General features: G+C 53.0%; 1 protein-coding gene across 4 annotated transcripts; it reads right to left on the reverse strand.

Annotated features, from left to right (window-relative positions):
- Positions 1–3,978: 3,978 nt before the first annotated feature.
- On the reverse strand, positions 3,979–22,656 carry Wnt11 (Wnt family member 11). Of its 4 annotated transcripts, XM_028770692.1 has the most exons (7): positions 22,420–22,656; positions 21,615–21,774; positions 18,621–18,803; positions 11,186–11,421; positions 10,335–10,612; positions 7,885–8,177; positions 3,979–5,610 (listed from the first exon to the last, which is right to left on the reverse strand). In XM_028770692.1, exons 3-7 carry the CDS (start codon positions 18,701–18,703, stop codon positions 5,436–5,438), a joined length of 1,065 nt encoding a protein of 354 aa, XP_028626525.1. In that variant the 5' UTR covers positions 18,704–18,803; positions 21,615–21,774; positions 22,420–22,656; the 3' UTR covers positions 3,979–5,435. The 4 variants fall into 4 exon arrangements, with proteins under 4 accessions (XP_028626525.1, XP_028626526.1, XP_028626527.1 ...); XM_028770693.1 differs by lacking the exon at positions 21,615–21,774 and having other exon boundaries at positions 11,186–11,339; XM_028770694.1 differs by lacking the exons at positions 21,615–21,774; positions 22,420–22,656 and having other exon boundaries at positions 10,499–10,612; positions 18,621–18,978.
- Positions 22,657–25,030: the final 2,374 nt, after the last annotated feature.

Genomic DNA, 25,030 nt, shown 5'->3' on the forward strand with positions numbered 1-25,030 from the left:
TCTGGAAGACCACAGCTGGTAAGGTAACATCCCCAGAGTTCAATTTGTCAGTATTCATAGCCCAAGGAACTCAGGGGCCCTGAGGTGACCCTCATAGAGACTTGAGGTACCCTAGGAGTAGAGTCTGGGTTCAAGACTCACCATGGGTAGGACAGAGAGTTGATCTCAACCCAATCAGTGAATGCCAGCTACCACAGAGAGCAGGGCCTCCATGGCATCCCACAGAACTGGAGCCTCTGTAAACATGAAGCCCCTGAGCCTGTATCCCGAAGCGACCTTGTCTCCTATCCCTTTCACTTACTGTCCAGGTATCCCCCAGCCCACCCTATCACGTCTTTGTCCTTCTGACCGCAGTGATGCGGGCCTTGTTGAGGGCAGCCATGCAGATATCCTAAGTAAGTTCCAGGGTTAACGGGATTGGGGTCTGCATGAGGTGGCTGCCTGCTCTGGGCCTGATGGTTTGGCTGGAGCTGGAGAGAGAGCTTGAAACCAGAGGTGTGAGAGGAGGGAGTGAGGCTAGTACAAGCGGAAACCAACGATGTTCTAGTGGAGAAAGGTAAAGGGGAAAGTCTGGGGTTTTCCAAACCACAGACAAGCTAGGATTGGCATCTTTCCATTCTGGATGTACATGAGAAGAGGACCAGAGTAGAGGAAACCCTGACTGTAAATCTAGAGCTGGGAGGAAGCTTCAAGAGGCTTTGGACCCTGTGCATCACAGATTGCCTCCTGCTTTTTAGGCCCCTTGAGCCCAGCACACTTTTATGGAGTCAGAGGCAGTGAGGACATAAACACTTGGGGTTTTAACTTCATTGGTGCTCTGCCCCAGAGCACTGGAATGCAGGGCCCTCTATAGGTCACCAACTACTTAAGTAGCTATGGGTGAGCCTCTCTCCTGCTCCTCTTCCTTCAGTCACCCTTGGCCCTGAGTCCTGTGCAGATGAGGCAATGAAGACCCTGCCACTGATAAGGAGAATGTCCTCAACAGCCACCATCCTGGGAAGCTGATAATAATTTGGTCATGTAAGCAAGGGGACCTGTTAAAAGTATGATGGCTGCCGGGCGGTGGTGGCGCCGCCTTTAATCCCAGCACTTAGGAGGCAGAGGCAGGCGGATTTCTGAGTTCGAGACCAGCCTGGTCTACAGAGTGAGTTCCAGGACAGCCAGGACTACACAGAGAAACCCTGTCTCTAAAAACCAAAAAAAAAAAAAAAAAAAAAAGTATGATGGCCAAATTACTCTGTGTGCTGTCACAGTTGTCTCTAGAAATAGGTGGTGGCCTGGTGGACAGGAAGGGGACACCCCAGTAATAGTTGACTTGAGACAGCCTGGCAGTAAACAAACAGACATCCCAAACTTCTCAGTCCTGAATTGTTCCTTCCCTCTTGTGTGACCAGTCCCAGCTCAGAGGAGGTCGCTCTCACTCTGGGAAACCCATATGGAAATCGAGACCAGGCTTAGAAGTTGGAGCCAGACAGCCTGGTGTTTGAATCTTGACTCTGCCACTGATAGACCGTGACCCTAAGCCACATTTTATTCCTTTTATGAGCCTGCTTCCTCATTAATAAAACAAGGATGGTGGGCCCTATGCCACAGGATAGTTCTGGAAGACAACGGCTACAGAAGCCAAGAGAGGGCCAGAGGTTGCCTGGAGCCACACAAGACAGTAAGCAAGATGCTGGGTGATGCCAGACCTCTTTGTACACCATCTGGCCTCGCTGGAGTCTGGACTTCTGTCTGGTGCCTGGTCTATGTCCCCTGGTCTGTGGCACAACACAGCAGAGATGTTTGAGGCTGGGCTGGGCCCCACATGGTGGCTCTTTTGGCCTGAGCCACCTCTCCATAGGGCCTTATCTGTCCATTCTCTCCTTTCCCACAAACTAATCTTTCTTTCTCTTGGAAAGTTCCTGTTTCCTCCCCGCCGTCTTGTCTCTCTCCAGGCCTGTCTCCGGTGACTCCAGCCAGCCTCCCACACAGGTCTAAGCTGTTCAGCACAGGGGGCTCAGAGTCCAGGATGGTACAGATAGGAAACCTACTGTGGCTGACACTCTGAAGCCAAGTCCTCTGGACTATCCAGCATATGATGGAACGTTTCATGCCGAAACTCTCAGGTGCAGAGATTCTGACTCCAAATCTCTGAACACAGTAAATTCCTGAGCTGCCAGAGCTCCCAGGAGCTTGTGACTTACAATGAAGCCTTGTCCCCTGCTGAGTAGACCCAGTAGGGTTCAACCTGAAGCTAGGGATAAGGTGCCCTCCAAGGGTCCAGTGATTCTCCTCCCTCTTGGTTGCCTAGCCCATAGTCAGTTAAGTTGGAGGTGGTCATGGAAGGCTCGTTGGAGAAGGGAGCTGTCTACCTGGGCCTTGGAGGAGAGCTTTGACTGACTGAGGGGAGGGGGTTGCTATAGTTTCTTGAAAGGGTCAAGGGCCATGAGGAGCCAGAGGGGGAGGCATGCAAAGGGACAATTCCAGCCTGGTCTACAGAGTGAGTTCCAGGACAGCCAGGGCTACACAAGGAAAACCCTGTCTCGAAAAACCAAAAAGAGGAGAAAGGTGCAAGGGAGTGATAATTCTGGGCCTCTGAAAGAATCAGCAGACGTCCACTAGGCTTCTAAGCAGCAGGCATCAGCCAGAGCTGAGGGGTACTGAGGCATGGGAACTGTAGCAGAAGAGTAGTCTATGGCTCGAGGTGGGCTGGGCCAAATGACTGAGGGTTAGTTCTGAGGGGTGTATGGCCGAGGAGAAGACACACTGAAGAGAAACCGAAGAGAGGCAGATTATAAAGACACTGGACACCCTAGCAGGGTCCCTCTCTACCCCCAGCCTCTTTCAGCAGTGGCCATAGCATGGCCCCTCCCATCGGGGACTTCCTCATCTGGAAAACAGACTCAAAGGAGACCCGAAGACTTATCTTGAGGTTCTTTCCAGATGGTGGTTCTGAGATTCTGCCACCCCCACATCACAAGCTTGCAGGCAGAGGTTGGAGGAGAGCCACAAATTCTGGCTATCTCCCACCCCATGGCCTGCTCGGTTTCTGAGAAATCATCCATTCCAGTCTCCCTGATCCACCAGTGGTCCCCATTCTTCTCCATGAAACCCTGCCCAGACTCTTGCTTAGCAGAGATGTCGTAGGGAAAGTCTCCCTTTTCTCTTTCTTTCTTTCTTTCTTTCTTTCTTTCTTTCTTTCTTTCTTTCTTTTTTTTTTTTTTTTTTCGAGACAGAGTTTCTCTGTGTAGCCCTGGCTGTCCTGGAACTCACTCTGTAGACCAGGCTGGTCTCGAACTAAGAAATCCGCCTGCCTCCCAAGTGCTGGGATTAAAGGCGTGCACCACCACTGCCCGGCAAAGTCTCCCTTTCTAGCTGCCTCTGAGGGAGCCTTTCCCTTGGCTGCATAGTGTGGAAGCCACAGAGAGAAACCATTTAAAACATTCTTTTGCCTCCTTGGTTTTGGGTGGACACATGCCAGAAGCACAAAACACAGGTTCCTAGCAATTCTCCTGTCTTGGGGTGGGGGAGGAACTTCCATGGGCCAGGCCTGCTCTTTGTATCGACCATTTTCAAGCATTCACCTTATTTTCTGCTATTTGCCTGCTGGATGCTATTGAGTTGGGCAAGTTCAGGAATCCTAGGGAAGTTTGCTGGCTGGCTGCTTCTCCAGATGAAAAGCTGTTGTCATGAAGAACATTTCTTATGACTCTGTTCAGGTGGCTGGAATTGACCACTATCCCCAAGAGGAGAAAATCGCCATGAGCAAGAAGAAAATTATCAAGAGGTCAAAGATCAAGTCCTTTGTGAGAGTTTACAATTACAGTCACTTCATGTCCACGAGGTGCCCTGTGGATACCCCTTGGACAAAACTGTCGTCAACAAGGCTGTCTTTAGAAACCCAGTTCTAAAATGCAAGGCCAGGCTGGAGGCCAAGGTTAAGTTGAATTGAAGATCCACCTAAGACATGCAAGAACAAGTGGCTCCTCTAGACACTTCAGTGTTAGGTATATTTTTGTTTACATTGCTAAAATCTTAAAAAAGAATGAAAGATAAAGCTCAGAGACAGATGGCCATGTTCCCCAGCTCTTGCCTCCTCCCTGGCTGTCCCTCCCTCCTTCACCCCTTTTACTTGCTACTTCTAGCCTATAGGCCACAGACAGGCCCTGGCCCCGTCCCCTTAGCTATAATGACAAAGGTGACTTTGCAGCCTTGTCTCCCCAAGAACCCTAGGTCCTAACATCTGCTCATTTTCACGTGGGAGCCCACCCTACACCTCAGTCTACACCCCTGTCCAAATCAGATCCCCACCATCTTCTCAACCCCATCTGCAGCTGGCCTTCCCTCTTTCCCCACCCCTTCCAAACCCAAACAGTTCTTCCTGGCCCACCTGGCCCCATACCTGAAAAAGGGAAGAGGGCCTGTTGGTTCCCGTGTCTTAGCTCATCAGCAGCCACAAGCCCTGTTCAGGCTTGAGCTGTGAGCCTGGGCCTCTCCCAACCTCCAGGCTTAGTCACTGTCAGCCCAACCTCATAGACAATAGTATGGGCCAGTCCCACCATCCAGGGTCTCACCAGTATCCCACTAGGGCGGCCTCCCTAAGGTCTCAGCTTTCTTGCAGCAAGCTTAATGGGTCTGAAACCGTGGCCAATGGCTGTGCTGTAAGAATGTCCCTGAGGAATAGAGATACTGCCAACTGGGGTTATGTTTCAAGACGTCTGTCCTCACCCTTGACCAACAGATCACATACAGGGAAACAGGCCAGGACCAGGTCGGAGAACTGGGTGGGGACGGGACATCAATGGGAGGCCGCCTTGTCTGGAAACTGGAGAGTTCTCCTGCCAGCCTAGGATCTGCTGGGGTCACTTGAGGAGGGCAGAGGTTTGGGGGCAGGTTGGGGCTTGCTCAGCATTTACTTCACACACTTGTTTAAAATATATAATCATTATATATATATTTATATATAATATATAAAGAGGAATTGAAGTGAACCACCCCAAAGAAAACGCTATATTTTATAAATATTTCTGTAGCTCCCACATCCCACGGGAGAGGAAGGAAAATAAAAATTTACAATCCAAGTTAGTGGTTCCACGTGGTGGGCACAGGGTCCCAAAGAACATTCCAGAAAGCTGGTCTTTCTGGCCTTGAAAGGTCAAATGCACACAGTCTTACCCATCCCTTCCCTGACTTCTTGGAGCAGCCTGGACGGCAACATGTGGGCACTCAGGCCCCAGGCTGCCAGGTTATTTTTAATCCTATCAGTTTCCTTTGATGCCCCGGCTCTCCCAGGGCGATCAGGCCTTCTGTTGTGGCATCCAAGTGGAGTCTCAGCACAAGCCGCCTCCCACGCCTGGCATCTGGCATCTGCAGGGAAGTCCACCAGGGTCTCCAGGCCCTTCAGTGGGTCCTCAGAGGAGCAGCACCCCTCCACGGGGGCGGGGCATACGGTCTCACTTGCAGACATAGCGCTCCACGGTGCGCTCACACCTGCGGCAGGTGACGTAGCAGCACCAGTGGTACTTGCAGTGACATCGCTCCACCACTCTGTCCGTGTAGGGGTTGTAGCCACGCCCACAGCACATGAGGTCGCAGCTGTCACTGCCATTGGAGGTCTTGTTGCACTGCCTGGGGGTGGGAACAAGGGGTCAGTGGGTGCCCATCACCTCCAGCACCTGTGTCTCCCTGCCAAGTAGCCTGCAGTTTCACCATGGTGGCTGGCTCTAAGAAGGGGGATCAATCTTTGGGGAAACTGAGGCTTTCTGTTCCCTAACTTCCCTGTGTTTCCAATAAGCCTCCATGGAACTCTTGAGGCTATTTTATCTCTTAGTTGTCTGGTTTCTTTTTTTCTATTTCTAAATCCCAGAAGAACCCTCAACCCAGTGTCTATAGTGTGTAGTATATGTGTTTTACCTGTCCATGTGCACAAATGTGTGCATACATTTATTTGGAGGTCGAGGTTGACATTGAATATCCTATTTAGGGGAGAGGGGTAAGTGGTCTTGGTGCCAATGTTGACAAAGAGACGTATGTATGTATGTATGTATGTATGTATGTATGTATCCATTGAGAGTCTAAACCCAGAGCTCGGAGAACCACTTGGCAAGAATGGACAGTGAGTTTTGGGAAACCCTCTTATCCCTGCCTCACCTCACTGTTAGAGTCGCAGACTCCTGCCATCATGTGAGTGGCAGGGATCTAACGAAGATCCTCATGCTTACAAGGCAAATACGTTACCATGCAGTACCCTGCCCTCACAGTTAATCGTTAACTATGCTGCCGTGGAGATATCATCTTTACACTTATAACTCCCAGGATTCATTCTGGAACACTAAAAACAGCCCAGGAGGCAAGGCGGGCCTGGGCACTTTGTCTGCTGAGCGCTGGTTTGCAGGTGTCCATGGGAGTCTGCAGTGACTCCTCAGCTTCTCAGAGGAATTCCTATGTCCTTCTGATTGTGAAGCAGACAGTGCAGGGCAGCAGTGGCTGTCACTGGAATCAGTGACAAACAAAAGTTCTCTTCCTGAACACTGCCTTCAAGATCTCTGCTCACCCCTTCCTCTAGGCTACAGCAGAGGGTAAGGAGCCGAGAAAGGTCTCCATGAAAGTCAGTGTCTGCCTGCTGCCATGTCCTGCCTAGTAAAGACTATTCAGTTAGACTGTCCTCCAGCAGGGCCAGGGCTGAGGAAGGGCTGTGTCTGTGGGACATGGTTGGGGGCTGAGGAACCGGGCAGGAAACCGATCCACAGCCTATGGACAGAGTTTTCCACAGATGCAGGGCTCGCTCCGCTGGGGCCCTGTGCCCAGCCCCTCTGTGTAATAGAATCAACTCCCCTTCTCTGAGCTCACACTCACCCTGCTGCTTCAAACCAGACTCCCATTCCTTCCTGTCTTCTTTGCCTGACCCATTCCATCTCCACTCTGCTGACCCCCTCAATCTGGCCTCCAGATGGGAGCCTGGGCCTCTTCCTCACAGAGCCCTGGCCTGTGGGGACGGAGCCCCAAACCATCCCTCCCCTCTCACAGGCAGTACCGTGGGCTGCGGAGGAAGCAGATGCTGGCTGGGCACCAACTATGTGCCAGACACGTTCCCAGACACCCGCTCTCTGCTCCGTATTTCCCTAACCTTGTGCACACCAGCTTTGTGGAATGCTATTAGGGGCTCCTTAATGAAAGATTTCCCCGGCTGTGTACCTCTGGGAAACTCTGTTTAATCAAATCCTTAGCTGAGGCTCCCTCAGGCTTTGGGGATGACCAGAAAGCTTCCCAGGTGCATCTGATCATAGACCTTCTCTGGGTTTCCACGAACCATCTTTGGGAATGCAGCACTACCTGGCACACAGTAAGTCTGTGCAGAGCCATTGGCATGGGCTCTTTTCTTATCTCCCCTGTCTCCCTATTCATAGCCAGGGCTGGGGCAGCTGTAGGGATTCCAGGCCCAAACCAGGTAGACTCCAAGTGGACATAGAGGATCTAGAGCCTGAGTGGGGGGGCTGGCACTTATGGGGCGACAAAGAAGTATCCTCTCTACAGAAGCTCATTTGCTCTGTTTCAGGTACTTCCTGTGCTAACTTAGATTTGATGCTGTCCCTACATCTTGTGCCTCTCAGTTCCTCCTTTGTCTAGTGAGGGAGGGCATTTATCCTTCATCTGTTTGTGGGACGTTTACTGAGCTCCTGCTCCATGTTAGGCAGACCTTCTTCATGTACCCTGTTGCTCTGTACTGCTATTGTTACTTCCTATCTAGGGAGAAGGTGGAACCATCGGCCTCTATCTCCAGAGTCTCATTAGTCTCCCTGGAACCTCTGCCCTCCACTAGGCAAGGACTCCACCCTTCAAATGCCCGCTGAGTCACCACTGTTCCTGGCCCAGCCATGAGTATGACATTTATGTGGCACTCACCTGTCTTGGGTCCCATGGGATCCCACCTTCTCATTCTTCATGCAGAAGTCAGGGGAGCTCTGTAGATATACTAGTTCTGAGTCCTTCACAGGCCGGATATCCAGGTCCTTGGGCACCAAGTGCTTGCGGGTGCCCATAGGTCGGTGTACCACTTTCGTGGCTGACAGGTAGCGGGTCTTGAGGTCAGCAGCCACATCCCGGAGCTCTTGCAGCCCCTTCCAACAGGTGCGGATGGAGCAGGAGCCAGACACCCCATGGCACTTACACTTTGTTTCCAGGGAGGCACGGAGAGCCTGCGGACAGTCAGGGTATTGGTGAGTTGGCCAGAACCCCGCCCTGGCCTGTCAGTACCCTGACCCCTACTCCACTCCTGGGTGTTCTTTGGGATTCATGTCCCACTGGAGCCTCAAGGGTTGGAGTATTTGGCTCTAAAGCTAGGAGGAGTTGGGGGGGGTCATGCTTCTACTTCAGAGCAGGTAGGAAAAGAGTGGTCTTTGGGGAGTTGGGGGGTAACAGATGCCACCTCTCAGATATCTACTCTGGACAAGTGCTCTAACACAACCACTATAGCCCACAGGAGACTCACTCTTCCCCTATCCTAAGCAGGAAGGCTCAAAGAGGTGACACCTAACTTTGCAGTTAGAAAATTGTGGGGCTGAGATTTGAACCTGTGTCTGACAGTGATTCCAAAGCTGTGATTTTTCAATTGTTCCGTGCCTTCTCTCACACACAAAACCAGGACTCACTAGAGATTTGCCAGAAGAGCAGCAAGAAAAAGAAGAGCAAGTAGGAAGGCTGCTGGGAAGGGGTGGGGTAAACAGGAGAGAGACAGTTGTGGGGGTTTGATGGCATCTCCTTCAGGACCAACCCACAGGCAGGCAGGTGATCCTCTGTCTAAAGTACAGGACCTCTACTCTGAGGTACAAAGCTGGCTGCTGCTACCTGAGAGAATGCTGTAAGGGTTACATGGGCTGGACCGAAGGGGTGTGTGAGTTATAACTGTTTAAGTCAATATTGGCTCTGAACATGCAGTTTAAATCAGAGCTGTGAGGGAAACTGGAAACCTTTGGGCTAGGCCCTTAGGTAGGATCCAGCCCTGGTCTGAGATATGACTCTTCCCCATAGGCCTCAGTTTCCTGTTGATGTCTGAAAGGCAGAGGTTAGACATCTTCCACGGCCCCTTCTATTCGGCTCTTCAAACCCTCTTCTATTCACAAGACCCTTCCCCCTCCCTTGTCCTGCAAGGGTCAAGGGTCACCTGGACTCACACTCTGCATCACCTGATTAGAGAAACTGAGGCTAGGTTGCCATGGCTTTGTCCCAATCCCTCTGTCAGTGAGCTAGACAAAGTGTCAGGGATCCTCCTTACCATTGCAACAGGAAGAAGCATACTAGGTATAAAGCCTAGAACTTTCTGGAAATGTAGTAGGGAGAAGGAGTCACATAGGGCCTAAGGAACCCGGAACAGAGCCCAGAGGCTCAGTTCCTGAAGGGGTGGATACTCATGTGCAGGTGCTAAGCTGCCTAGTCATGGAGTCATTTAATCCTTGCACAGCCCCAGACTACTGGGGACCAGCATCGGCCTTTTGCATGTGGCCCCCAATGGAAAGGGGACAATAGAACCTTCTGGGCGTTGTTCAGGGATCCCAGGAGGGAAAGAGCCAGCATATGTTCACATCATGGATTGATGTCAAGTTGGTTTTCATTTTTGAAAAAAAAATGAGAAAGGGGCTGGATCATTCAACAAGTAAAGATGATTTCTGCCAAGCCTGATAATCTGAGTTGGATCCCTAGAACTCAGTAGGAGAGATCTAATCCAACCCTCTCTCCAAGTTGTACTCTTATCTAACTAACACACACACACACACACACACACACACACACGTTTAATTTGGTTTGTTTGCTCTCACATTCACCCAGCCTTCAGTGCAGTAGCTGAGAAATGGGGAGACACTGAGAGCACATGATGGGAGCTGTGCTCTCAGGTAGCACATGATGGGAGCTGTGCTCTCAGGTAGCACATGATGGGAGCTGTGCTCTCAGGTAGCACATGATGGGAGCTGTGTTCTCAGGGCAGTATGGAATCCCTTTCCCCATTTCAAAGACATGATCTGGTGTAAAGCCTGTGGCCGGGCCCCCTCCCTGTCCTGAAGGAAGGCTAAGGAGCTTGCAGGAGCCCCCACCCCGTCACCACTTTATAGTTGGGAAGGAAGCTCAGGGCCAGAGCCAAGGGCAGAACCCAGAGTTCTGGGACCCCAGTTCACTGTTCCCTCTGCTTGGAGCACCTTAATCTTGGAGACTCCCTAAAGGAGAAGGGGCCCAAGCTCAAGAGAGGGAGGAGCAGCAGGGTCCTAGTCCATCCCCTCTCCCACCCCCTCATGGGCCCACTACGGTCCTTCTCCAGCCAGTGGCCCAGGCGCACCCTCGGGGGCGGGTGGGGGGGTGGTTACCTGTCTCCCCACTTCACTGTTGTGTAGACGCATCAGTTTATTGGCTTGGGATCCTGTTTTTTTCACCTTCATAGGAGCATCGGAAAACTTGGCCCCCATGAGGAGCCCGTAGCTGAGGTTGTCCGCACATCCTCCCCAGCGGTTCCCGGGCCCGGGTGGCTCACCTGGGACAGGGCCGCAGGAGCAGCCGGGCAGGTCGCCAGAGGTGCAGGCCCGGGCGATGGTGTGACTGATGGTGGCGGCCGACAGGGCATACACGAAGGCTGACTCCCGGGTACCTGTGGGAGAGGTGAGCATCAGCAAGCCGACTGTTATCACTGAGAGCCAGCGAGGCTCCTGTGTCTGCCATTATCCACTGTGTGCACTCAGGTCCCCACACCCTCCTCCGGGAAGCCTGCTTCAAAGCTATCTGCTATCCTGACTGCTCTGTACATGGAAACAGTTCCTGCCAACGAGATTTGCCTAGGTCCAGCGGCCTGCCCAGAAGTGGGCGATCCAGCCGTCTCATTATATCGATGTGGCTTTCAGTGCAGCAGGCAGCCACCTTGGTACTGTCTACAGCAATATCCTTCCTTCAGCAGTGCATTATAGCACATGTGTATCCTGAAGCGTTATTCGGGCCACTGTATGTGCTGATATATTCATTCACTAATGTTTATTCATTCTTCAATTCGTGCCTGAAACCCATATCTAAGATTGACTCATCCGCTCAAGCGTCCACCCAGCCACGGCTTATCCATCTGTGTAACCATCCATCTATTCATCCACCCGTGAATCCACGCACCTATCCAAACACAGAGCTTCCGCCTGGATCCTCCCAACACAGCAGTGCGGCGCCCCAGAGCCCATACCTCTCTCCAGGTCAAGCAGGTAGTTGGGGGCGAGTTCAATGGAGGAACAGTTCCAGCGCATGTCAGCGAAGGCCCGGCGGCAGGCCTTCATGGCCTCCCGTGCCGCATGCACGATGGTGCGCATGAGCTCCAGGTTGCTGCGGCAGAGCTGCACCTGCGCAGACACCAGGCCCTCCAGCTGTTTACAGTGTTGTGTCTGATTCAGTGCCAGGGCTGCCGGAGTCTTGGACAGTGCCCTGCATACCCCGAAAACCACCAACGGGAGAAAGACAGGGTGTGAGAGGCGTTTGCTCTGCAGGCCAGCCCTCCCCTCCACAGACTCCGAGTCACTTTTGGAAGGAGCCAGGAAACCAAGAAGCAAAGCGCAATGTCGCAAAGCAATGGTTTGTCCACCCTAGCCCACCCACCACCTGAGATCTGGCACGTGACATTGTCCCTTTCTAGGTCTTACGCCCTAATTCTAACATGAGATCACGTCTCTTATCCAGACTGAATTGTACAAAATGTCTTAGGAGTAAACACATCTGCAATCTGCAACGCACTTAGAGCTGCTGCCTGGGTTCTCCTGGTCATGAACCACTCCCATTCCATCCGTTCGTTTATGCAGCGCGGGTAGCTGAGTGCCAGAACCCAGGTAACTGCTGAGTCTCATAATAATCACACATGCTATTAATTAAGTCCTTTTGCTGGTGCACAGCGTGAATTAAGAGCTTTACGCCATTACTGCATTTACTTCTACACCCATTTATCACCAGTGTACAGCCCACGCCTGTGCAAGGGATTGCTATTCAACAATGCAAGGACACTCATTTTACAATGATCCAGAATTTAGAAAATTCAACATCGAACCAGACCTGTGATGGTCTCTGGACTTGCATGCTACATGTCCCTGGTTGGGATCTGGCAATACTGGGACTTCCCTACCACCATGCCTTTGCCCATTGTTGTCCTGGTGCCAGGAATGCCTTGTCCTTCTTGTTCCCAACTGAATAAAAGAACTTCTACTTAGTTCAGAAATGTCGACTATGCACCAAGATTTCCCAACCTCTTTTGGCTACAAACATGGCGTAGACCCTTTCCTCCAGGAGCCCCAAATCTAGGGGCTACACAAGCCCATCAGCAGTTAGACAGTAAGACCCCAGAAGTTCTAGCTGTGTGTACGGCTGGTCTTGGGAAAGACACAGCTTGAGACACTGCTGCATGACTTAAGCAAATCGCCTAACCTCTCCAGGCCTCATCTGCTTCAAGTATTATTTCTACCTCAAAAGACAATGGATTATGGCTCACGCCTTTAATCCCAAACACCTGGGAGGTAGAGGCAGGTAGATCTCTGAGTTCAAGGCCAACCTGATCTACAGAGCAAGTTTCAGACCAGCCAGGGATACAGAGACAGGCTACACCCTGTCTAGACCCCCCCCCCCAAAGAAGGCAATGGAGAGGCTTAAATAAGATAATGTATTCATGTCAGGCATGGTGACACATGCCTGTGATCCCAGCTTATTGCCAAGGGAATCTTAAATCCAAAGAAGTGAAGAGACCTGACTTCTTTTGTGTGCCATGTGTGCAGAGTGTAGAGTTCTTCCTTTTTAAACAACTACAAAATGCTGGTGAAGGCCAACTGAGGTAGTCCTTGATACATTGGCTTCTTCCTGCCCCTCTCTGCCATACTCTATTCACCATAGTAAGTGTCTCAAGTTGTCCTCTGACCACTATATTTGTGCTGTGGTCTATGCATACCACCCCCAGAAAGACACAGACAGATAGACAGACAGACAGACAGACAGACACACACACACACACACACACAGACACACACACACACAATACAGAATCTAATATAGATCCAGGAAGCAAACCCTTGAGGGCAGAAGGCCTAGTCTGACATTTGTGGTTAGGTTGCCTTAACTAACTTAAGGCCAAAGGTGAGTGTGCTAAGCCATGTCCCCTGACCCATAGAGAAGGCACATACAGGATGTGTCTCTCAGACTGCTTCCTGGTCTAAGCAGATCCATTCGGCCTGTGAAGCCTGCGTGTGTGGACTAAGATCATAGAGGCAAATGGACCTGGTGTGGCTCCTCCTCTCAGCACAGTTGGGCTCTCCCACAGACCAGGAGTCCAGCTTTCCCTTGCCTGCACCCCCCACCCCCCAGTGGGTACAAGCAACCCCTTCATTCTTCCTGGTTGCTTGCTGTTTCTTCTCTACCTACCGGGCTGTTTGCTATGGCTAAAGTGGGAAGTTTACAAAGGCCAGAGGCACACAGCCCATGCAAGCATCATGGCTGTCTTCTTGGCATTACCCTTGGTGCCTACTCACCAAAAAGTAGGTAGGTATTAGTCAAGAAGTGGAGTGCTGATGGCGTCCTTCCTGCTGGGCAGTGCGGGCAGTTTCTGAGGTCTGGAGCTACTCTGAGGCCCAGCACCCAGTGCACCCTAGTACCTACGGTTCACTGGTGGGGGGATCTGGGGTACTCTGCTTTCCTAGCTTCTTGTCTACTTTCCTCTCAAGTCCCCAGGCTAAAGAGACTCTATCTAGAAGGGGACCTCCCATAGGGCTACCTTAGCAGGATACTTGAAGCTCTTCCCAGGCACCTAGAAGTGAGGCAGGCAGAGTACAGACCCCTGTCAGGGACAGAGGGACTTGGACATCCATGGGATCCCCAGGAGCAGCTGGCACAGCAATAGCCTACCTCCCCACCCCCAAGCACTGCAAGGGCTTCCCAGGCATCCGCTGATTAGTGGTAATGACCTGGGTAAGTGAACCCCCTTGGGGAGGCAATCAGGACTAAGGCAGAGGCGGGGGAGCCACCGTGGACAGCTCACAAGCCGGCCTGCTTCAGAATACCCCTAATTGGAAACATTTCAGTTTATCTCGGAGTGGGGATGTGGGAGAGAGGATGCAGGAGAGGACAAGAGGGAACAGAGAGTTCATTGGGGAGTCTATGCCATAGGTTGAGAGAGACTAGGGGTTGGGGTTCTTCTGGTTCAAGCTTAGACTCAGTTACACATTCACCATGTGACCTGGGCAAGTCATCCCCAGTGTCCAGCCTCAGTTTCCCAGTGTATAGCATTCACTGTCCATAGTTCTGTGAGAGCATTTTTCAGTGGCATGGCTGGGAAGTCACCTTCCAAAGTCCTCATTAAGCCATAGACTTCTACCCATCTCCTACCCCCATCTTGTCTCAGGCCTACTCCTCCTCCTATCACAAGGCCCTGAGAGGTCATTGCTTCTCCTTTCTCACACCATCGGGCTTCTTTCCTGGCTAGTCAATCATGAGGGGTCTTTCTGGGGTTGCCAGGAGCTTTGTGTCCAGACCGTTCTGTGGTACCTGACTCAGGTAAGGCCATCTTCCAGAAAGGCCTTTCTATGGCCCTGCCCTTTATGGCTTTGGGTGGCCTAGGCCAAGATCTTTTGTCATTCTGTCGTCTGGTTCTCACAATGCTAAGCAAAACCAAGCTATTTGTTTAGGTTTCTCTTGGGCAAAGCTGAACTCCAAAGACCACAGAAGCATACCCAGAGCCGGCCTGGCAGTGGGTTGAATCTGACATCAGAAACTCTACGCGTAAAATTAGGAGACCACCCACATAAATATGGCCTGCCTCAGGCTCCTCAAGGTTAGCTGGGGAAGGTGGCCCTTTGTTCATGTTTCTGGGGACCCTACTGACCCCAGGAAGGTGGGAGAAACTATTCACTGAAACTGTTTAGCCCACCTACCCTCCAAGCTTTGGGATGTCCTATTACCCATGAAGCAGGAAAAATGGAGCCTATCTATGCCAACTAGGCAAGGTCAGACCTTCTCTGTACTTCTATCTGCCCCCAGGGATGGCCATGGGAGATTTCCCCTTGGTGACAAGTTGGAATTCCTCAGTGATGTCCTAGGTCTAAAAACCAGGGCTCTTCAGGATACCAGGCTAGGTGGAGGATGAAGCTACCAGCCCCAAGGAGAAGAGCAAAGGAACAGGGGCCCCAGATTCTCCTCAGGAACTTGTCTGAGGATCTCAGAATCAAGATGATCAAGGCCAGCTCCTTCCCTGCACTGTAAAAATGGGTCAGCTGCACTGGATGAAGGTTGGTAGCCTCTAAGCTGTAGACCCAACCCTGCCTAGAAGGCACTGCCTAGACCTCCGAGGCCCCTACCTGGCCCCATAGTCACAGAATCCCCCTTAACAGGGTGATTGCCTTGGCCAGACACTTGCTAGCCAAAGAGTGGAAAGAAGATTCCATGTGCTATCAACCCTATTGGGGGGGGGCAAGCAGAACTTGCCCACTTTTGTGTGCAGCCAATTAGAGGCAGAGCCCAGCTAGGAGTTAGATCTCCCAGACCCCAGACCAGGACTTCTTCCAGCCTGCGTCAGAGCTGAGAATCTGAGGTACAGAGAGGCTGAAGTCTTGCCCAAGGTCTGCTGGCAGAAAGTGATCACTTAAGCTAAACATGGATTCCTAGGATGGCACTCTTTCTGCCCCACTCCAGGGCAGCTGCATTCCTGCTAGAGCCTCTTAAGACTCTTCCTAGAGAGGCCCCTCCCTTGCTGAGTGGCAGGCTCGCAGCTGCCAGCTGCTGAGAGGACAGCCTCTCATAGTCCCTTAGCTGGCCAGGGGTCTTTCCTCCCCAACCCCTCCACCAGAGGGAGCAAGAGGCTCACATATGCCCCTGTACCCCCTCATATATCCCCAAACACACACACTTGACCTATCGTAGTTTACTCCACCTCTGGCTTTGGAGGTATTGCCCAAGGTTCTCAGTGTATCCCTAGGCAGCCAGGTCCAGACCCTGCTCCCCAGTCCCTGAGCCCACCTATTTAGGTTATCTGTCCCAGAAGCCCACCAGGTGGGCACCTCAGGCCACTAAGTCACATCTGGTTTCAGTTCTTGTGCCAAATGTTCCTTTCATCTCCAGGTCACTTTCCAAGCCTGAGCACATGGTCCCCAGGACTGCCCCAGGACAGCTGGCCCTGAGTCCCCACCCCCACTGCATAACTGTCTTGGGACTTCCTTCTACCAACAGCCCAACCAAAAGACCTGCTCTACCCCTCATCCTATGAAACTCTGCTAAAGCTCCTCCGAGGTGTTCCTTTCTTCCGTTCTGCAGAGGGGCTCAGGGAAGCAGAACACACAGCACAGATTGGGAGGCTGCAAAGAAACCATGTATATGTGTCGAAAACAGCACCCAGCACCCGACGCCCGGCACCCAGGAAGGCTGCGTCTGTGTGCACAAGTGCCTATGCCCACTCCCACCCTTCCCCTCACGAGCAGGGGACTGAACCCAGGGCCTCACACACGCTGGACTGAACCCAGGGCCTCACACATGCTGGACTGAACCCAGGGCCTCACACATGCTGGACTGTATTCCTAACTCTTATCATTATTTTGAAAGTTTAAGACAAAGTCTCACTATGTTGCTCCAGCTGGCTTTGAATGCATCTGTACCTTGGCTAGGCACTGAACTTGCAATCCTCCTGCCTCAGACTCTTCAGTAGCTGAGATTACTGGCCTCTGCCACCAAGCCTAGCTATACTATTCTTAAGCTTCACGTCTCCCAGGTCCTCTATTTTCCAGCTGCAGTAATAGTTCAACCATTATCAAGGGTTAGCCTCTTGAGTGCTCTGCTTGGGTTCTGTCTGATCTCACAGCCACAGAACCAGCATGCGACCTTGTGGCAGTCACTTACCCTCTCTGCCTTAACTTCCTTATTCACTCTTCATTGTGAAGCAATGAAAAGCCAGTCTGTCACCTATCTCACGGAGTGTTAACAAATCAGATAGAGGCCTGCAGTTCTCAGAGCTGTAACAGGATACCCTGTGGCCCCTGCTCTCTGCAGGGGACAGGGGATGCTCCTGCCCCCATACTTCTGTTCCTGTTCATCCTCCTGCCCGGGACACCTGCTTCACATTCCATCAAGTCCTCCCTGGGGATATCTTGAATGCAGACACTGAGTTGTGCCCATTTGTGTCATGGCTTAGACGTGGTGGAGCGAAGCTGGGTGTTGCTCTCAGCCAATCACCTACCCCACCCCATCCCAGCACATGCCAGCTTGGGGCTGTGTGAGTCACACGCATCCTAGAACTTCAGGATTCCCGTTGTAGGGCAGGTAAAAGAGGGACTCTATGAACAAAACAAGTCACTTCATGACTGATGCTCAGTCATGAAGGCCCCTGTACCTCTCAGCAAACCCCTTCCTTCTCTTCACCTCATCTCCTGGTCTGTAAAACAATGGCAGTGGCTGAAGGGGCTTCTCTCCCTGACTCCTGCCCTGTCTGGTAAGCAAGAGTGCCTAACAGCAGCAGGAGGAGGTAGAAGAAGCCTGGCCCGGGACAGACCCCCTTTCTTGTAAACCAGAAGCACAAGAAGATGGGATTTCCCTCCCGTATTGTTTAATCAATAACTCAGCACCAGAAAGGCTAGACCAGTGACCTCCAGACTGTTTCCCAGAGGTTCAGTGTGTTACCATAATCCCCTCTTTCAAGCTAATCCATGGACCGACCCTCTTCAGTGCCCAGAATCTATCTATCCCGTGTTTGATCTGCAGGCTCCCTAACTATGACCCAAGCAAGGCAGACATTCCTGTTCTTGATTCCCCCACCCCAGCTCTGTGCTCTGAGAGTCTCCTCCAAACCCTGCCAAACTCCCCACTTCTGCAGCCGAAAGTGGCAACCCCTAGAAAATCTCTTTAACCCGCATAGGTGACCCAACCAGGCTGCCCTCCTCTGAGCCCCGGAGCCTCCACTCTTACAACTCCTGGAAAGTTATTTACAGCCGGGGCTTATCTCTCCCAGCCCAGGGGCAGCTCCTTCAGGAAGAGGCTGCCTTTCCCCATATCCCACTCCTCCCATGCTGCCTACAGCAAACACCACAGGAGGAATTAGTACTGCATAAGGAAACCCAGGAAAATTGCCCCCAGCGACCAGACCATTTATCCTTCCAGGACACCCCTTCTGTGTGCGTGCACACAGCCCCTAGCCGTTCAGAAGCTCTCTGGGGAGTCTCCAGTCAGATCCCGGTGAGCCAGTACTAACTATTCTCCTGACAGACTGAATACACGGAGGACTCAGTGCTAGAGTGACATTTCCTGCAAGGTCCCCAGGTGGTGGGGGTCAAAACTCTCTTTGCAGACCTCCAGGAGGCTGACAGGCCGTGATCCTGAGCTGCCCCCCTGTGTCCTGCACTGAGCAGACCCTCTCTGGGTTGTGCCTCTTGGAGAGGATGTTTCCACATTCTCTCACTGGCCTTTGAGCAAGCCTGTCCTGGAGAAAATCCGCTTATCACTTCTCAAGCCCGCGGAGGGTAAGAACAGCATATCACAGAAGAGGTCGCCGAGCTAAGAAAGGCTCGCCCACGACGCCCAAGCCAATTTAGCCTCCCAGATTTTAGTGCGCTCACCCAACCTCTCCAGCTTGTCGCCCCCATGGCCCATTGGAGTGAAGACAGAGTCCTACTTACAGCCACTTGATGCCATAGCACACCCCAGTGTGGAACGCCAGGGCGAAGAGCAGAGCCTCGCAGACCTGCGGCCGCGCCCTCATCGTCGCGCGCGCCCGGCGCTCCCGGTGATCGCACCCTGCAGGAGCCGCGCCGAACTCCGCCGCCTGCAGGCCACCGCTGCCTGTCCTCCGCGCACGCCGCCTGCAATCACCGAGAACAGGGCGGCGGGTTAAGGCGGCGCGCGGGCTGGGAGGCGTTTTATTCAAATTACAAAGGAGGGGTCGGGCCGGGCAAGCCGAGCAAGGAAGGCGTCCGCTCTCTCGTCCGCTCTCTCCCCGTATCGCCCGAGACCCGCCGGCGTCAGACTCGGATTAGGTGAGACCCGAGCGCGGCCGAGGGTGTGTCACCCAGGGCAGATCAGGGCTGAACCGCTCAGGAAGAACAGAGTGAAGCAGATCCGAGGTTCTGGAGACAGGGGGTGGGGGTAGGGGACCCAGCAGAGACCCTGGAGAGGACTGCAAGGCGGGACCCCACAACCACCACCGGAGCAAGAACAAACAGACGTAGCGACCCCGAGGAGAGGAACTAGGGTCTCAGGCTGAGGCAGCTGATTCGGGAACTGATTTGAGCTCCTATTCTAATCCACGATATCGATTATTAGTTTTTGCAGGTTTAATGAGTCCATCCCTCCGAGAATGAGGTGATCTGAGCAGAATTCCCCTTTTACAGATAACAGACTCCTAGTATAGCCATCTTTGCTCCTCTCAGCCCTGTGATGGGTATTGTCACCCCATCCATCTCAGATGTGGAAACCGAGGCCCAGAGACGTGGAAACATCTGTTCAGTTAGTTGTTAGGCTGTTCAGTTAGTGAGCACCGGTCTGGTGCTAAGCTGTTGAGCTATCTTGTCTACCTGTGCCTGGCGAGCTAAGGACAGGGAGAAAACAGAAGACCGTGCCTCTTCCGGGCACCTACTTTTCAATATGGGAAGGGGAATTTGCAAAAGTGAGATGGTGGTGGATGCTCTTCACATACTGAAAGATCTGCAGAGCCCGAAGAACTACTTCAGACTTCCCACTTCAGTGCCTTGGTCCGGACAAGGCACCGCCAGTGTTCTCTAGCGGAGCAGGGAAGCTCCAGGCCCTCAAGAGGTTGACTGTCGGACCGCCAGGCGGCGAGCTAGAGCCGCGGAGGAGCCGCTACCCCGCCCGCTTGCAGCCTGCGGAGCTGCTTTCTGAGGCTTTACTCCCGCTCATCATTCTCACCTCATTAACTCTCTTCCAGGCTTCTCCCAAATTTACCAACACCTGGCATTCGCCCCGAGTCCTACACAGCCCCTCTCCCCTCTGGAGCAGCAAGGACAAAGAGATTCCTTCCAAAAGGGTCTACAGCGTCTGAAGAAGGAGGTGCCAGACTTGGGGGGGAGTGCTGGGGAGGGGGTCCTCTGGAACAGGGAAGAGCGGTTCTCATCTGGCTCTGTGAGTTTGGGCAATTCCTCAACCACCCCAGCCTTAGTCTTTCTTTGTATCAAAAAAACAAAGAACCGGACTCCAGCTTTATCATCATCTGATCTCTCTGTATCCGCTTATGCATACCTGTGTAGTCTGTTCACGTCTCTGTGTTTCAAATGCTCGAACACACACACACACACACACACACACACACACACACACACACACCGGTTTCAAACTTTATAGTTTTCTGGGACTTTCTGGCAGAATCCAGAGGAATCCAAGTAGAAAGCCTTGAATTATCCCCCCCCCCCCCGAGTTCCCCAAGTCTAAAATGCTTGGCACAAACACGAGTCCAAGCTGGGATCTCAACGGGATTTTTGGACCAGTCCGAATCTTCCTCTCACCTTTTCTGTGTCCAGATCTTTCCCTCCCTATTGGAAGTTTACACACTTCCTAAAAACCAGAAAAAAAAAAATCTGCAGGATCAGATCACGGAGGCGGGGGAGGGGGCCCTCAAAACACCAGTCGTCGTCTCTTTGTTCCCTCCTAAAGTGTGGGATCCCCGAAGGTGCCCAGAATTTCTAAGTGGGAAGGGAAGGGCAAATCGCAGAAGGAATCTCAAGGACTTACAGCGGGGTATCAACGTCCGGCTCACCACTCCCAGTGAGAGGAGGGGGGGGGGCAAATCACACAACAGTCGGGGACCCAGGCCTCCAGCTACTCCCTGCTCTTCCCAGCAGCTCCAGCGGCCCTAGACTTCTCCTTCCGTCACCCCGGAGCGTTGCTGAAAAGGTACCTTGGCCTCTGGATACTGATATTATACTTGTCCTACCTAAGAAGGTCCAGGACAGCCTTGCAAGCCGCTGGGTCACTCTCACCTTGCGCCCTGAGGGTCAGAGCGCATTCGCCGCTCGAAGTCCCCGGTCCGCCAGGGGGCGCTAAGCCCGGGTTCAAAGAAAGATCTGCCTCACACAGTGGGACTTCGGGCTCTACTGTTCCCGTCTTGGATGAAACGCAGAGTGACTTCCCTCTTGGCCTTGGTTATCCCATAAGACTTGTTTTCGTTAGCCCTGAACTAACTACGCAACCTCTTGCTTCAGACTGGGCACCCAGCCTGTAATGGAGACAGTCTCATAGTGGGCCCGCGGAAAAAAAGCAGTGCTTATAGACAAAGAAAGAGAGCAAATCTTTCTTCTCCTTGAACACTAAGTCTAAACTACCCAGCTTGCAGCAGTCGGACGAATGAGTCTCCCTGGACAGTGCAAACGTTGGACACGGGCACTGTGGCCCAGCCCCGGGCCGCCAACAGGTGATCTTAAGGCTTGGAGCTGCGGGGAACTCTAGAAACTTAACTTTAGATCGTCTTCCCTCTCAGCCTAACCGGCAAGGATTGGCCGAGCCTCTCCCAACCCCAGTGTGCTATGCTGGCCCCAGATTTGGTGCTGCGCACCGGGACAATGTCCGCAATTGACCAAGTGGGCTGCCCCAAGAGCCTGCCCGTGCAGCACTCAAAACGAAAAGAGTGCTAGAGGAACGCCGAGCCACAGCTTCAAGGTTACCTGCGAGCTTGCCTGCGACCTGACTTTAAGCTCAGCGGATAATCTGTCAGGATCTTCTATGTTGCTCCAGGTCACCGCGGAGACGCAGTGTTTGAAAAGCGGATAGGGAGAGTGGGGACACCCTGCCACCCGCTGGAGCGGAATCCTGCGTTCCCAAAGACTCTAAGGGACACGGAGGCACTTCAATGCCGCGGGTGGAAGATACCGGGCTGGTGGAAGTAAGCCAGATGTTCCGAGCGGCTCCAGATGTGTCGCAGGGCGGGGGGAACATTCTCCTCCCCCAACCTGGAGCTGAGGTCGGTAAACAAACTTGCCCCCCTTTCCCAGCTGCCTCTAGGAGCCCTTCTCACCTCCCGGAGCTCCCCACCTCTGTTCTGGCAGGAGCTACGGACTTCTCGGCCTTTTGTCCCCCTCTCTCGCCTTCTCACACACACCCTCTGTCGCGGTATCTAAATCCCCCCCACCTCCGGGGTGGCTCGGGCGTGACCTCATCAACCCGCAGACTGCGAAGGAGGGGACCGAGTCCTGGGATGGGGGATAGGACGGAAGAGCTGGAGGAGAACTGAAAGAACCATCCAAACTACTCCATCCTTCAGCCCCGACTCCCCTAGTCCCAGGGTCGTCCGGACAGTTGCGTTCCGCCAAGGGCAGTTACTCGGAATGCTGCGGAGGAGAGCGACGAAGGCCACTTTGGTTTGCTTCCCCAGGAGTGGGTGCCCTACTAAGAAGGAGGTCTCTTGGGCTCAGTTGCCTCCCTCCCTACCCAGCAGGTCCCTGATTAACATTTGCCGTGGCCACTGCTCACCTTTGGGGCGCTCTCCCGGCGCGCCCAGCGTGCCCCTGCAGCCTCGGTCGCTCTCGGGAGTTGCGAGTGCGGTTCCCCGCCGGCTGGGGCGCCGAGGACTGCCTCTTCCAGACGCTGCACAGCAGGGAGCGGTGGATCCTGGCAACCCGGGCGCAGACGCCGCGACTGTCGCTTGTGCTCGGCTCTCTGGCCTGCGCCCGCGGATCTCCGGAGCTCTCCCTTCGCTCAGCACGATCTGCGGCGCCGGCCGGCCGCTGCGCTTTATAAGGCGCGGACCGCCGCTTTGATCCGCCCACGTCAGCGCGCCGAATCCCCACCCGGTGGCTCGCGCGGGGCGGGGGCGGGGTCCCCATGACGCCTCGGACCCGCGGCGCCCGCCCGGCGCTCCCGGACACTTTGCACCCTATTGCCGTACGGAAGGGAATTTGCTCGCCACAGTTAGTGTTGAAAGCATGCCTGTTGTGTGCCAGAGGCGCGCCAGGCTCATGCCTGAACCAACCAGAGGGGCTGACTTGAGTCAGAGTGCGGAGGCCAGCGTTACTAAAGGCATTTGCCGCTTACTTGCTTCAGGAGTTGGGGGGGGGGGTGTCTTAAGCCCTCGCTTCTGCTGTGGTCCTGATCCTAGAAGGTTCATTGGGCCATCTTTCTAGGCATCTCAGAGGGGCGCTCACTTCTAAAAGGTGCCAGGGCTCTGCTATGAGAAGTACATCATCAAGTGGCTCCTCGTAGGCTGTGTCTTATATTCCGGCTTGGTTGCAGGGGAGTCTTGTGGGCAAACATCAGAATGTGGTCAGGGTTTTATCTAGCTCATTGGTAGAAAGGGAAACGCAGGCAAGAAGTAGCTTCCCTGGGATCTCCCAAGCTGTCTGCTACACACACACACACACACACACACACACACACACACAGAGAGAGAGAGAGAGAGAGAGAGAGAGAGAGAGAGAGAGAGAGAGAAAACCACAATGACTCTGAAGCCTTCTGGTCACACCAGCCCTCTCATACACTGGGCTGGGACATATCTATCAATACAGTGGTTGTAAACACACTATCAGGGGATATCTGTATGCATCACATATACCCAATAGTGCATAGGTGTGCAGTAGTCATATACATGTCATTAGGTTACGACTCAACACACAGACTGCCCACAAACAGTTCATTCACAAACATACAACTTTCCACACACAGCATGCAGCACCACACATAGACTACATACACACGCAAGAACAGTCTATAAACACAAGAACACAACACTTGGCCATCATCACTGACCAGCCCAGGAGGCTAAGTCAGTCCCATTATAAAAACTATGGGATGGCAGTAGGAGCTTTATGTGGGGCATTCAGGAGTCCGGGGAGGGGTAAGACTTTCCCCCTCAGAAGACTGGGGACGATGGAAATGGAGAGCAATTAGGAATCACAATATAGACTCAGATCCTCCTCCAGCACCTTAGCTGACACCTGTGACCCTGGCACTTGGGGATCACCGGAAGTAGAGGCTAGAGTAGGCTACAGAGTGATCGAGCACCTGTTGCAGAAATGGAATTGTCAACAACAAAGTCCGTTTGAGATTCCAGCAGAACCACCCTGGTTCTGTGTTTAGCTGTGTGTTCTTGAGTGAGTTGCTTAAAGTCTCCTGTGCTTAGTTTTCTTACCCATAAAATAGCAATAGTCTAACCCCACAAGATCATCTAGATTCTCCATGGTCGGGATTAATATCCCAGACTTTTGAGCCAAGGCTCAAAAGGAAGTTGCTGGAAAGCACTGAGCTAAAGCCCTAGAGCCAGACACCCCCTGCTCAGAGTCAGCATGGCACTGGCTGCAGAAATGTAGGAGGAGCAGAGTGAGTTTCCTTGACTCCTGGGGACTGGTAGAAGCCAGGAGGCAGTGCTAGGACTCCTGTAGCCCAGCTGTGGCTCCAGCCAACACCTCTCGGGGTGAGTGAAGAACAAGGCACAGCTCAGGTGGGGCACCTCAGCCTAAGCGGGATGGAGCAGAGCTAAGGAGAGATGCCGAAACCTTGAACTGAGAGTCAGAGGGAATCTGGACCAGGTCTGCTCTGCTTGCAGCCAGTCTCCCGTGAGTATTTTAGAAGGGGCACCCTGATGCTTGAGAGGTTGTTTATCATCTTCCCTTTTTACTCCCCTTCCCTGCCTAGACCTCCTCAAAGGTCACTATCTGGAAGGCCTGTGCTGGACACCTAGGTCCTGGGCTCTAATTCAATGAGAACAGGACTCCCAGCAAAGCAGGACAGGAAGGTCACTCTTGCTGCTAGGAGCGTTTGTGCTGCCCTTCTCCATCACCAGGGTGATATTGATTATCTGATCAGTCAAGTCGGTTTGCAGAAAGCTTGCTACTACTCACAGCTTTGCAGCCCCATCCTGCATGTGCCTTCCCCTGTGAGGCACCAGCTGTAGTTCTGTCTGTCTGTCTGTCATGCTGACTCACACACATGACCCCTCTAGTCACTTCCGCTAAAGCCTTGGAGATGGCGGAGGCTGGACCGCAGATAGGGGTCAGAAGAGCTGGCTACCTGCTGAACTCAGCACTGGCTTGCTCACTTTGCTCTCTCTCTCTCTCTCTCTCTCTCTCTCTCTCTCTCTCTCTCTCTC

This window comes from Grammomys surdaster, unplaced genomic scaffold, assembly GCF_004785775.1.
Source record: "Grammomys surdaster isolate TR1022 unplaced genomic scaffold, NIH_TR_1.0 203, whole genome shotgun sequence".
NCBI lineage: Eukaryota > Metazoa > Chordata > Mammalia > Rodentia > Muridae > Grammomys > Grammomys surdaster.